General features: G+C 39.7%; 1 protein-coding gene and 1 pseudogene across 1 annotated transcript; both read left to right on the top strand.

The window, feature by feature from the left end:
• Window positions 1-238: 238 nt before the first annotated feature.
• Window positions 239-1,625, top strand: LOC135676718 (peroxidase 2-like; annotated as a pseudogene).
• A 2,899-nt stretch (window positions 1,626-4,524) lies between these two features.
• On the top strand, window positions 4,525-7,041 carry LOC135676719 (peroxidase P7-like). Its single transcript, XM_065188193.1, has 3 exons — window positions 4,525-4,772; window positions 5,942-6,133; window positions 6,214-7,041. The coding sequence occupies exons 1-3, from the start codon at window positions 4,554-4,556 to the stop codon at window positions 6,763-6,765; spliced, it is 963 nt and encodes a 320-aa protein (XP_065044265.1). The 5' UTR covers window positions 4,525-4,553; the 3' UTR covers window positions 6,766-7,041.
• The last annotated feature ends 6,143 nt before the right edge of the window (window positions 7,042-13,184 follow it).

Genomic DNA, 13,184 nt, shown 5'->3' on the forward strand with positions numbered 1-13,184 from the left:
TGTCGAACAATTTGATGTCAGAAAAGATGTAAAACGATCAATTAGACTGATCAAACCCTTTCTTGCAATATGAGGAATAAGAGTCGAACACAATACAAAGAAAATGACATCAAACTCTTCCTCGACTTGGACAGAAACACTGATCAATTGTGTGGTAGGCCAAAGTACAAAATGGAACCGTTGCATTACCTTTCTTTTTTTCTTTCATATAAGGAAACATTATAACGTTGCTACCAAATCTACTTACTTTATTCATGTAATTATGATTACATATTTAATGCTGAGCAATGTCTTCAGGTGATTATAATGGCTTAAACTGTCACAAAGCAGGTTGGTGAGGAACAGTAGCTATAAATACGAAGGCATGTCTGGTCTCTCCTGCCATCCCAGCTCACGGCCATGGCCTTCTTCACCAGGAGCTTCCTTGCCCTCTCTCTCCTCTCTCTGCTTGCTTGCGCTGCCACCGGGAAGCTGTCGGCGTCGTTCTACGACGACACATGCCCGAGCTTGCAGAGCATTGTGCGATCGGCCATGTCCCAGGCCGTGAGCAGCAAGCGGAGGACGGGCGCTTCCATCCTCAGGCTCTTCTTCCACGACTGCTTCGTCAACGTACGTGTGACTCTATTTCTTCATCCTTTCGTTCATTTTGGCTCCTGTGTTATGTGTGCTCGTGTGCTGGTTGTGCTCAGGGCTGCGACGCGTCGATTCTTCTCGTTGGTGGCGAGAGGAACGCGCCGCCGAACAAAGACTCCGTGCGTGGATTCGACGTCATAGCTGCCATCAAATCCCAGGTCGAAGCCGCGTGCAGAGCGACGGTGTCCTGCGCCGACATCTTGGCCCTGGCAGCACGAGACGCGGTGGCTTTGGTCGGTACCGATCGATCGCGAACGCCATGTACGTACTCCGTGCTGATACGAATGCTCCTGTGTGGTGCAGCTCGGAGGACCGAGTTGGCAGGTGCTACTAGGCCGCAGGGACGCGAGGACGGCGAACGAGACGGCCACCAGAGACCTCCCGTCGCCATTCGTCGACCTTTCCAACCTCACCTCGTCGTTCGATCACAAGGGCTTCAGTGCGCAGGACATGACTGCTCTCTCCGGGGCACACACCATCGGCATCGCCCGGTGTACCAGCTTTCGCGACCGCATCTACCATGACGCCAACATCGACCCCGACTTCGCGGCCCTCCTCAGGCAGAGTTGCCCTCCGAAGGGTGGCGACGATAACCCGGCTCCTCTGGACCTCCAAACTCCCGACCTTTTTGACAACAAGTACTACGAAAACCTTCTCTCTGGTCGCGGCCTCCTCCACTCGGACCAGGAGCTCTTCAATGGAGGTTCACAAGATGAACTGGTGAGCTGTTACGTTCTCAACGAGACGCTCTTCTTCGAGCATTTTGCCGCGGCAATGGTGAAGATGGGTAACATCTCGCCGCTCACCGGATCGAGCGGCGAGGTTCGATTGAACTGCAGCGAGGTGAACTGAAGACAGCGATTTCCGTCGTAACATGCAATAAGGCTTTCCGTGACATGCACAGATACCTTGCTTAACTATGATCTAATTGTTCAGCGTCTAGATTTGTTCGTCGTTGTCAGTGTCGACATTGAAGGCATGAATATAACTTGGATGGGATTCAACTACTGCTACTGTATTTTCGTTCATATCACCCTCTGTGAAGTAAAATTAACCAAGAATGTGCAAATTTAGTAGACCAAATTGTTCATCACCCTTGTAAAAGACTGATAGGTCGTGATCGGCTCCGGTTCGGCTCGAAATCACGAAATCATTCCGATTTCGGTTTTGACCGGTTCTTACGGGTCCGAACTGAACCGCGGTTCAGTGCTTCCCGGTCATTTGCACATTTGATTGAAGTAAACTTGCAATAAAACAGGAAAGCCTAGCCGTGGACAGCTTGCATTCTCTCTCTACTCAGACCTTGGAGTGTAGTTAGACTGCACTACTTCATACTTTGGTCATCACAGTTGCCTCTGGAGAGAGAGAGAAAGAGAGAGTTAGCACGCGCAAAGATCAACTGATGAGGAAAGTGCAGCATCGTCTACAACGAGTTGTCTTAACCCAGGCGATCAAAGTAAAAGCCATGAGAGGTGGAGTGATTGATGAGATGATGTCGCCAAAGATAGATGTCCGCGGAAGCTGAAGGGGCCAAAGAAACCAGCGAGAGAGAGAGAGAGAGAGATGGGATGCTTCTGTTGCAAGCTGTCCACTCCATTTTCATGCATAAGGAAGCACTCGGTTTCCATACTTTCCTTGTTCCCAACCTCGAACTTTCTGAAATAACACAGCGTTTGTGCATTTAGTGTAAGACCGCGTTTCCTTTTCTATCTCTCTACAGTGGCTCCCCACTCTCCAATGGCTTCTTGACAGAGTTTTCTCTCTCTTTGTTTGGGCCAAAAGAGACGGTCATCATCTACGTTTACACTGCTGGTTGACCTTGAGCTTCTCGCTTCCCTATTTTGTGAAGTCTACTTTTCGATGAAATGATAGTGATGAAGAAAACTTTAAATGATGTCAGATAAAGAACTTCTGTAGTTGAATCTTCTTTGGTTAGACCGTGCATTAAAAGAAAAAATATATATATCTCTAATAAGTTCCATGTGTTAGATTTAAGTTCCATATCTTAGGTTTGAAGCAGGAGAATTTTAAGAATATACGTTAGACCACACATTAAAAGAAAAAAAAAATACAATTTATAGATGCTTTCAAATGCAATTTGATAGAAAATTTAAGATACTTCGACTCAAACGCATGAGATACGATCTACACCTACCGAGTGAAAAATTATGTATGATCGTATCATACTAATTTAAAGGTATTTAAAGTAATCGGACATGGTAAACACAATTTTCTCTTATAAACGTTAGGTGGATATCTTAATACCTATTTTAAATATAGGATCCTTATCTTTGCTAGATATCTTAAATTTTTATTATTATTGTTTTATTTACAACCTTTAGTCAATAGATGAGACACGATCCGATTTATATTAATAAAATTTAGATGGTATCATAATCTATAAGACATATAATTTTTCAAAATCTACAAGGACGAATATATAAAAACCCTCCTAAGAAAAATGTAACTTAGGTTAGTATAATCACACACACACACACACATCATGAAACCACTTTGATAACCTAATGAGTCTGTGCAGGTCAACTGTAACCATTAGAATCAATGTTTTCTATTATTTTGCTTTTTCGATGTCTTTTGTTTTTTTTTTTATTTGCACATGCAAGCAATTAACTAATAAAATAAAAAGTAATAAAATTATTTGTCACTTTGATTTGCACATGCAATCAAGCAATAAATAAATAAATAAATAAGAAAAAATAAATATTTGTCCCTTCCCAATAAATTGGACTCTTCCAGCCACTCTAAATTGTCCCATTTAGAACCCAAAGGTCCGTTTGGTTGCTAGTGGTTAGCAAGCCTCCATTATAACTAAAGACGCCATACATGTGGCCCAATGACAGACATGCCATGTTACATATTTCATGAACCTATCTCATAAATCTTAAACTATTTATCATATGGTTAATTCCTTTGGGCTTTTGTAATTCCCAAGAAAAATCACTCATTTAATTATTTGTTTTTATTTTTTTTAAACAGTATCTCTATTTATTATATTCTATGGATCGATCAATAAGACGAATTAGTCTAATCCCGATTCATATTGTATAGTATATATATTTTTTAACCTCCACTAAAGCATTATAATGTACTCAAATTGACTCAAAACTCAGTAAAACTAACTCATATGGTTTCAAACAATTATCATTCTTAGCTTAGAAATAAGAATAACCAAATATATTAATTTTGAAAAACACTATAAGCCTACTAGAGAATGAGAGTGATTCTGAACCTTAACCAGAGGCTCTAACAAGGATTTTGATTAGATGATCACTTATCACATCAATCTAAAGAATTATCGAGTACTGCACTTATATTGATGCAGCATTCCATTCAAATTAATCGATTAAATTAAATCGATTAGATTCCGACCTTATCAGCAATCACGGGACTCCCGAGTGGGCCGCCTCCACTCCCCTCACCCTTTTGTTTGTTTGGGGAACAGCTTAAGATAAACTTTGTGAAGGAAGCTGTGATGACAGCTTCGTCGCACCTACCGCACCCGCAAGCGACAACGGTCGTCTCGCTGTACCAATCGCCACCCCACCCGTCACCAATTAATCATGTTCCGCAGGGACATCCTAGTGATCACTAGCGATCGTGGGTCCGAATCTTGAGGCTGCGGGAAGGGGACACTCCTCATCATTGATCGAGAGTTCGAATCTTAAAGCGAATGTACTAAGCCGCCCCGCCGCAAAAGGATGCAGCGGGATGGCACTCCCCGACACTCCTCTCATTGCTGTCCAGTGCACACGAGAACGATGGAGACCGCCATGGCCGCATCTCCTTCCAGTTTTGAGCTAGCTGTAACCATGTGCAGGCGTAGCAGCATCTCCAGTCTATATATATGCTGGTGGAAGGAAAGCTAGAGGCCCATTGTTGCCTTTGTAATTTCTTCGGCCATGGGCTCGGTCTGCAATGACTTCCTCCTCGTGGCGGCGGTGGTGTGGGTGGTGGTGTCCAGCGGCGGAGCGCAGGCGCAGCTGTCGCCGGCGTTCTACGCGACGACGTGCCCTAACTTGCAGGGTGTGATAAGGTCGGTGATGACGCAGGCCGTCGGCCGGGACTCCCGCATGGGCGCCTCCATCCTCCGCCTCTTCTTCCATGACTGCTTCGTCAACGTAAGCCGCTACCATCTCCATTCTCCTCTTGCCATTACTCTTCACATGCATTGAAGCATTCAACTGCATGCGGCTTTGATGTAACAACTCAAGCTTTTATCCAATCACACACACACACACACACACACACACACACACACACACACACACACACACACACACACATATATATATATATGATTGGATACATGATTAACTTAATTGATAAGAATTTTGACTGTGGATAGTAAGATGGTGGGATTGATTTTGGTCTTTGCCACTTAATCTTGCAAAACGAAAAAAGAAGAAGAAAGAAATAACTTTGTGGATTCAACGGTGAAATTGTGAATTTAAGTCACCTAAAATACAACATATCTCAAAAAATAAGTCCCCATATGCATTTTGCATGAATATAAATTAAAATATATCTTGTGCTATTTTTCAAGGAGTTTGTGAATTAATTAAATTTGATGGAATTATAGTTTTTAATCAGAAAAATAACCATACCATTATTTCATATAAAGAATTATTGTATTAATTCTACTTGATATCTACAATTTTTGTCTTTAAAGTACCTGAGAATTAGAGTTTTTTATTAGAAAAGTAACTACACCATGATTTCAGATAAATTATCATGCATTATTTTTCGAGGAATATTGAATTAATTAAATTTTACATATATGATTTCTGTGTTTAATCATATAAATTATCATCCCTATTTTCCACGGATATTGTGGATCAATTAAATTTGAAAGATATGATTTCTGTCTTTATATGACATGGAAATTATATTTTTTTTATTAGAAAATTATAGTACATGTGTTTTTAAGGCACGCAAGCCATTCGATGATAGCTCTATAATTATCAATTATTATACATCTAAAAGTTGATTGGATTATAATTAAACCACTCAATTTTGTCTTAATTACATGGGTTATTGTGACTGTATGGATAAGGTTCTTTATTGTGGCCTCGAGCCTTTCTTTGTCTCCCAAAAAAATAAAAGTGAGGGATATTACTTTGGGACCCCTATGAGAGTCCTAGAAAAGAAGTATCTGGTCTTACATTATATTAATATACCAAATGTACTGCCATCCTTCAATTGGGTCCTCTTCACCATCAATTTTGACCCTTAGTTGACTTTGACCGTGTAATCTCAATCCATTCTTCTTCTTGTTATTACTCCTCAGGGCTGCGATGCATCCGTCCTTCTGGATGACACGCCGACGATGATCGGCGAGAAGAACGCCATGGGCAACGCGAACTCCCTCCGCGGATACGAGGTCATCGACGCCATCAAATCCCGGGTGGAGGCGGCGTGCCGGTCGACGGTGTCCTGCGCCGACATCCTCGCCCTCGCTGCCCGCGACGCAGTCAACCTGGTGAGCCCCTAACCTTCTCCTCCTTCGATGCGTCGCCATCGATAGCCACGTAAAACTGACGCGCGTTGGCCGCCATGCAGCTCGGAGGGCCGTCGTGGACGGTGCCGCTGGGCCGTCGAGACGCGAGGACCGCGAGCATGGCCGCGGCGAACGCCAACCTCCCGCCGGCCTCCGACAGCATCGGCAACCTCGTCGCTAGGTTCGCCTCCAAGGGCCTCAGCCTGCGGGACCTGACGGCGCTCTCCGGCGCGCACACCGTCGGTGCAGCGAGGTGCAGCAGCTTCCGGCCCCACGTCTACCGCGACGCCAACGTCGACCCCGGGTTCGCGATGTTCAGGCGGCGGATCTGCCCGGCGTCAGGCGGCGACTCCAACCTCTCCCCGCTCGACCCCACGAGCCCCAACCGCTTCGACGTCAGCTACTACCGGGACCTGATGGCCCGGAGGGGGCTGCTGCACTCCGACCAGGAGCTCTTCAACGGCGGGCCGGCGGACAACCTTGTGCGGCTCTACAGCTCCAACGGCGGGGCCTTTAACAGGGACTTCGCGGCGGCCATGGTGAAGATGGGCAACATCGGCCCCTTGACAGGGTCAGCTGGGGAGATCAGACTTAACTGCCGGAGGGCCAACTGAGGAAGACGACGACGATGTAATCCTACTGCAGGAATACATACCGTAGAAGAAATCTGGGTCAAATTTAATTATTTATTCAATTATTAAGCATGGAAGATAAAAATTATCTTATTTGGATTGCGAATGTGGAAAATGGAGTTGCTCTACTTTTCTTTCTGAGATTATTTATGTCAAATTTTAATCCATCAGTCAACTACTCTTGTGCTCAAATTGCCTTCAATTGCATCATTAATTGTGACATTTAATTGTATCATCATATGCTCAATTCCTCATTCAAACATTTTAATTTCAGCTCAATATTTTCCGGATCGCTTAAATTTGTGCCTCAAATTTTTGTCCAAATTCATCTAATCTGAATATTAATTCCACTATTCATCAAATTAATCTAAATTTTGAAATACATAAATTGAACTTAAAAGATTAAAGTAGAAATTTGTGGACTTGGAAGAAGTATATATATATATATATATATATATATATATATATATATATATATATATATATATATATATATATAATTTTGTAAAATAAAAAAATAAAAATCAAATTATCTAACATATCTACTACATAATCCCTTACAAGAGGGTCAACGTCGTCGGTGTTAGAGTTGGATCCCTCCCTTCCGCTCCCTCTCCTTGAGAAATAGAGTGGGGATGGCGGATGGGGAAGCCCAAGAGCTAGTCAGGAGTGTTAAGCACTGTCAAACCCTTCGCTAATGGTGACGTTGTTGGGCATATAACTAATTATTTAGCCCATAATAGACTTTAATAACCTATAGCCCAAAACTTTTTTCTTTTAACCTAAATCCTAACACTTTTAACCGAAGCTTTTGGTAGCTAGGGCCGGAAAAAGAAAGCAGCAACATCAATGAATATTATTGAGAAAAAAAGGGAGAAGCAGTAGTGGTAGTTGAGGGTAGAAGAAAAGGGAAGAAGACGAGGATAACACAGAGACTGTTCTCAATCATCTATGTAGTGTTCTCACCTTAGGTTAGATCAAATTTATAGTGAATTCTTACTATGATCACTTGGGGAGATTTTGGATATTGTGCATAGTGACATAATCCTTGTATCCATATGATTGTTGTTTGGATTTTGGGCAAGAGACTCCGAAATTTGTATGTTCATTAATTTTATAGTGGATTTTCTTCGGCTTGTCCCATAGTTTTTTACCCTTCGCGTTGGAGAGATTTTTCATGTAAATCTTGGTATCCTGTTTGATTATGATTTTTGTTTAATTTCACTACGTGTTATGACCTACTAGTATTTGTTTGTGTATAAAGTTCATTTTTTTCCCCATCAATAGGTACCAAAGCAAGGTTTTGATGGCATTTAATTTTTTTGTTCGAACATGGAAGCCGGTAGTGTTTCTCGTATGATTAGCTTGAATGAAAACAATTGGATGATATAGAAACCAAGAATAAAAGATCTCTTGTATTGTAAAAATTTATCTAAACCTTTATAAGAGGATAGCGTAAAGCTCACAATTGTGACAGATAATGAGTGGAAGAGGTTAGATAAAAAAATGATCAGGCTTATTCGATAGTGGCTCGATGATGGTGTCATTTACCATGTTTTTATTGAAAGTTCTATATACTCGCTTTAGAAAAAGTTGAAAGATGAGAAAAACGATTGGCAACAAAGCTTTATTAATAAAAAAACTTGTGAACCTAAAATATAAAGAGGGCGCTTCTATTGCTGAGTACCTGAATGAAATGCAAAGTATCATTAACCAGTTATCCTCTATGAAAATGTCTCTTGATGATGAGTTGTAGGAATTGTTACTTCTCAGTTCATTGCTAGAAAGTTAAAAGACACTAGTGGTTTCCCTCAATAATTCTGTATCAGATAGTGTTATCACTATGAATCAAGTAACAAGTAGTTTGTTGAATGAGAAGTTAAGAAGAAAGAATTCAGCAATATCTTAGATTGATTCACAGGCACTTATCTCAGAGAATAGAGGAAGGTCAAAGTCCAAAGATTGAAGCAGTTTACACATAGGTAGAAGCAAGTCAAGATTAAGAAAAGATATTGTTTGCTACAATTTGCTAGTCATAAGTGCCCTACAGGCCAATCACGTGAGTGATGACACTTGTAACATGATACGTATTTTTTTTGCTTATTATTTTTTGGTATCTTATCACTTTATATTGCTTGTTGCATATATATATATGTATATATATATATATATATATATATATATATATATATATATATATATATATATATTGTGATATTCATGAATCTATGCAATATGAATCATATCGTGATAACATCACGATAACGAGACCGATTCACCTTTAAACACAAACCTTAAATAATTATGGTCATAGGTTAGTGAAGAGGGACATCGAGATAACCAAACAGACTGGTATGTTGTATACCCGTCCATATGATAGAAGCAGCTAGTCTCATAGCTGCTTATGTGGGGACACTAGGGCTACAATGCAGGTTCACATTGGAGAATGAGTTCACTAATTAATCTACTCACGGAATACTAGATGGTTAATGATATCTCATTGTCAGACAGCGATTCCATTATCCCAATGGTGTACCTGGTCCTTAGACTTGAGACATCAAGGATGTCTCATATAAATACTTCATTCTTTGATACCGAACTTGTAGACAGTTCTAAATATAGCACAGTCGGTCATCGGGAGTGATAGCCAACCTTACGAGGACTATTGAGTGTCGATAGAGGATCATGCACTCTCGGTGTCATGAGAAAATATCTCATGTGTTCTTGCTCAAACAAATCTCTGGCCAGGATCATTTGAATTGAGAGAGAAAGAGTTCTTCGGGAGAATCCAATTAGAGCGAGACTCGAGTAGAAATTGTTTGAGCCTGACAGTACCATGCCCAGTATACGATCTCTGAGGTATTAAATAGAAGATGGATTATAGATATATGGTAATGGACACCGGTGACCTTGACAGAGGAGGAATCGGAAGTGGATATAAGTCACAACGATCGAACCACTATAAATTCCGGTATGTTCATTCTTTACTGCTTAATCTCTTTACTGCATTTAACTTTACTTCATTATAAACTGTTCAATCCCCCCTTCTCTACTCATTCAAGAAAAATAAAATGGCTTTCGTCGGAATCAAATTTTATCGTACGAAGATTTTCAAATCGACGTAATTTTTTCGCTACTGCACTAATTCACCCCCCTTCTTAATGCCGCTCTTGATTATAACAATTGGTATTAGAGCGAGGTTACTCTCATTTTAGTTTGAAACCTAAGAGAGATGACATTTGCTGGCAACCAAGAGGGTCACTCAATTACACGTCCACCCATATGCAATGGGACGAATTACACCTATTGAAAGACTAGAATAAGGATTTTTCTAATTTCTATAGATTTTGAATTATAGAACATTGTGGAAAATGTCTTTCAAAAGTCTTCTCTTCCAATGAACGATTGGAATGAGTTGGAGAAGAAAACTTTTGGTTTAAATGCCAAGGCTATGAATGCCTTGTTTTGCGCTTTAGATAAAAATGAGTTCAATCGAGTGTCTATTTGTGAAACAACTTTTGATATTTGGCATACACTCAAAATCACTCACGAGGGCACTAGTAGAGTAAAGGAGTTCAAAATCAATCTTTTAGTCCATACTTATGAGTTGTTTCGGATAAAATCAAGTGAGACCATTAGAGACATATACATCCGGTTTACGGATGTCAATGGTCTAAAAGGACATGGTAAAAGTTTTTCTAATTTTAAATTTATTAATAAAATATTAAGTTCTCTCCAAAAGAGTTATGATCCTAAAGTAACGACAATTCAAGAAGCCAAGGACTTGATTAACTTTCCGCTCGAAGAACTTATTTGGTCTTTGATGACCTATGAAATAACTAGCAATGCTCATGAAGAGCTTGAGAACAACCTTTCAAAGAATAGGAAGGATATGACACTAAGAACTCATGAAGACCACTTGAAAGAAATTTCAAGTGATGAGGACTATGATGATGACTTAGCACTCTTGACAAAAAAGTTTAAAAAATTCATAAAAAGAAATAAATCTAAAAATGATACTAAAAATAAAATTGAACCTAAGAAAGAACAAGTTATATGCTATGAATGCAAGAAACCAGGACATTTCAAAAGCAAATGTCCCCAAGTAAAGAAGAAGAAGGCGCTCAAAGCAACGTGGGATGATTCGAGCGATTCCGAAGGCGAAGAACAAAGCGACAAGGAGATTGCCTGTTGTATATCTAATTTTGATGATGAAATCAAATGATAAATTGTTTGATCTAATCTATGTGTTGAGATAAGTGTGCAGGATTAACTACGATGGTGGTAAGGCATAAAGCATATGATGAGCCAGAGTCGAAGATTCGGACGATGTACCGGAAGTGTGTCGGGAGCTCGCCGAGAGTTCGTCGGAAGATTGCCGAGAGTTCGTCGGAAGATCACCGAGAGTTCGTTAGGAGTTTGATGAGGGTTAATCGGGAGTTCGTCGGAAGCTCACCGGAAGACTCGTCGAGAAGTTTGCCGAGAGAAAAATTGACATACTAGACAAAGATTGCTTGCCTTAATTGTAGTTAGAACATTAGTTGAGTTGGGATTAGGAGGTAATCCCACTAACTCAATTAGGGGCCAACTAGGCCCTTAATAGGGTTGAATTGGGCCAATTGAATAGCCCATTCAACACCTAAAGTCACGACCGCCTATGGCACCACCAAATCCCGAAATCCGATGATATGACAATTTTTTGCTCCAATTCAGAAGCTATTGGGGCCTATAAATACCCCACTCTTTTATGCATGAAAGGGTATGCAAGTGTGAATATAATCTTGAATTCTTGGGATGTTAAAAGTGTTGTAAAAGTGCAAAGAGTCATCCTACTCCCTTTCTAACTGTTAAGATCATTCAAGAGAGATGTGAGGCTTGTAAAGGTTATCTTCTAAACTCATGAAAGGAGAAAGCATTGTAAAGAGGTGGTTGGTCTTCGCCTATTGAAGGAAGACTATTAGTGGACGCTGGTGACCTCGACGAAGGAGGAATCAGAAGTGGATGTAGGTCACAACGACGGAACCACTATAAATTCCGGTGTACTCATTTCCTTTCTGCTTTTTATTACTGTCATTACTTTCTTAGATAATTGCTAGTTCTTTTATTCTAAAGTTAAGCACTTTCCGAAATCGGTATTCGATGAATAAAATATTTTACAAACTGACGATTTTCTCCGATTCACTAATTCACCCTCTCCTTTTAATGTTGCTCTTGATCTTAACAATTGGTATCAGAGCCCGATTGTTCTCGATTTGGTTTAAAATTCAAGAGAGATAAATTTAAATTAGTTAGTAAAAAATATAAATTATCGAAAAAAGAGCATGCTTCTCTTGTTAGTGATTTTGATAGACTAAAATTTGAGCATGATGATAGTTTAGCTCCTTGCACAAAATATGATGAATTAGAAACACTTAAAAAAGAAAATCTACAACTACATGAAACCTTAGAAAAATTTGAAATATGTAACAAATCCTTAAACATGATTCTTGCAAGAATCATGTTCATAGAAGAGATGGAATCGGCTTTGTAAGTAACACTCATAAAAACTCAATCATCTTTGTTAAAGGCCCAACTTTGCATGTTTCACCCCGAAACAAATGCAACTTCTATTTTAAATTTGGGCATGTTGCTTATCAATATCCATTTAAGAGATATAGTCTACACAAATTGATTTGAGTTCCTAAAGGAACCGTAAAGAACTTCATGCAAAATGATAAGTTAAGTCGATCAATTTTTGAGACACCCAAGGTCAAATGAGTACCTAAAACTCATCCTTTTTTGTAGAAGTGTTTACCATCACAAGCTAGGAGCAAGAGATGGTACTTTGATAGTGGATGCTCAAAGCATATGACTGGAGATTCATTTTAATTCTCTAAGCTCATTAGCCTAGATGAATGGTATGTCACATTCCGAGACAACAACAAGGGTAAAATCATTGACAAAGAAACCATAGGTAACAAATTCAACTTGTTGATTAAAGATGTGTTGTTAGTTTATGGCTTAAAGCACAATCTTTTGAGCATTAATCAATTATATGATAAAGGATATGTCATTAAATTTGAATCCAATGCTTGCATTACTGAACAACCATACAAAAACTCCTCTATGATTGCCTTAAAATAAAATAATGTGTATATTATTGACAATGATGATCTTTGTAATGAAATTATTTTTTCGATTTTGAATGACGATGCTTGGCTTTGGCAAAGGAGATTAGGTCATGCTACCATAAAACTAATCTTTCAAATATCATCTAAAGAACTTATAAGAAGTATTCCTCATATTAAGTTCATTAAAGACAATATGTGTGATGCATGTCAACTAGGAAAACAAATAAAAGATAGTTTAAAACCAAAGAATCAAATAAGCATCTCTATACAATTACAATTGATCCATATTGA

This window comes from Musa acuminata, chromosome BXJ1-6 (genome assembly GCF_036884655.1).
Source record: "Musa acuminata AAA Group cultivar baxijiao chromosome BXJ1-6, Cavendish_Baxijiao_AAA, whole genome shotgun sequence".
NCBI lineage: Eukaryota > Viridiplantae > Streptophyta > Magnoliopsida > Zingiberales > Musaceae > Musa > Musa acuminata.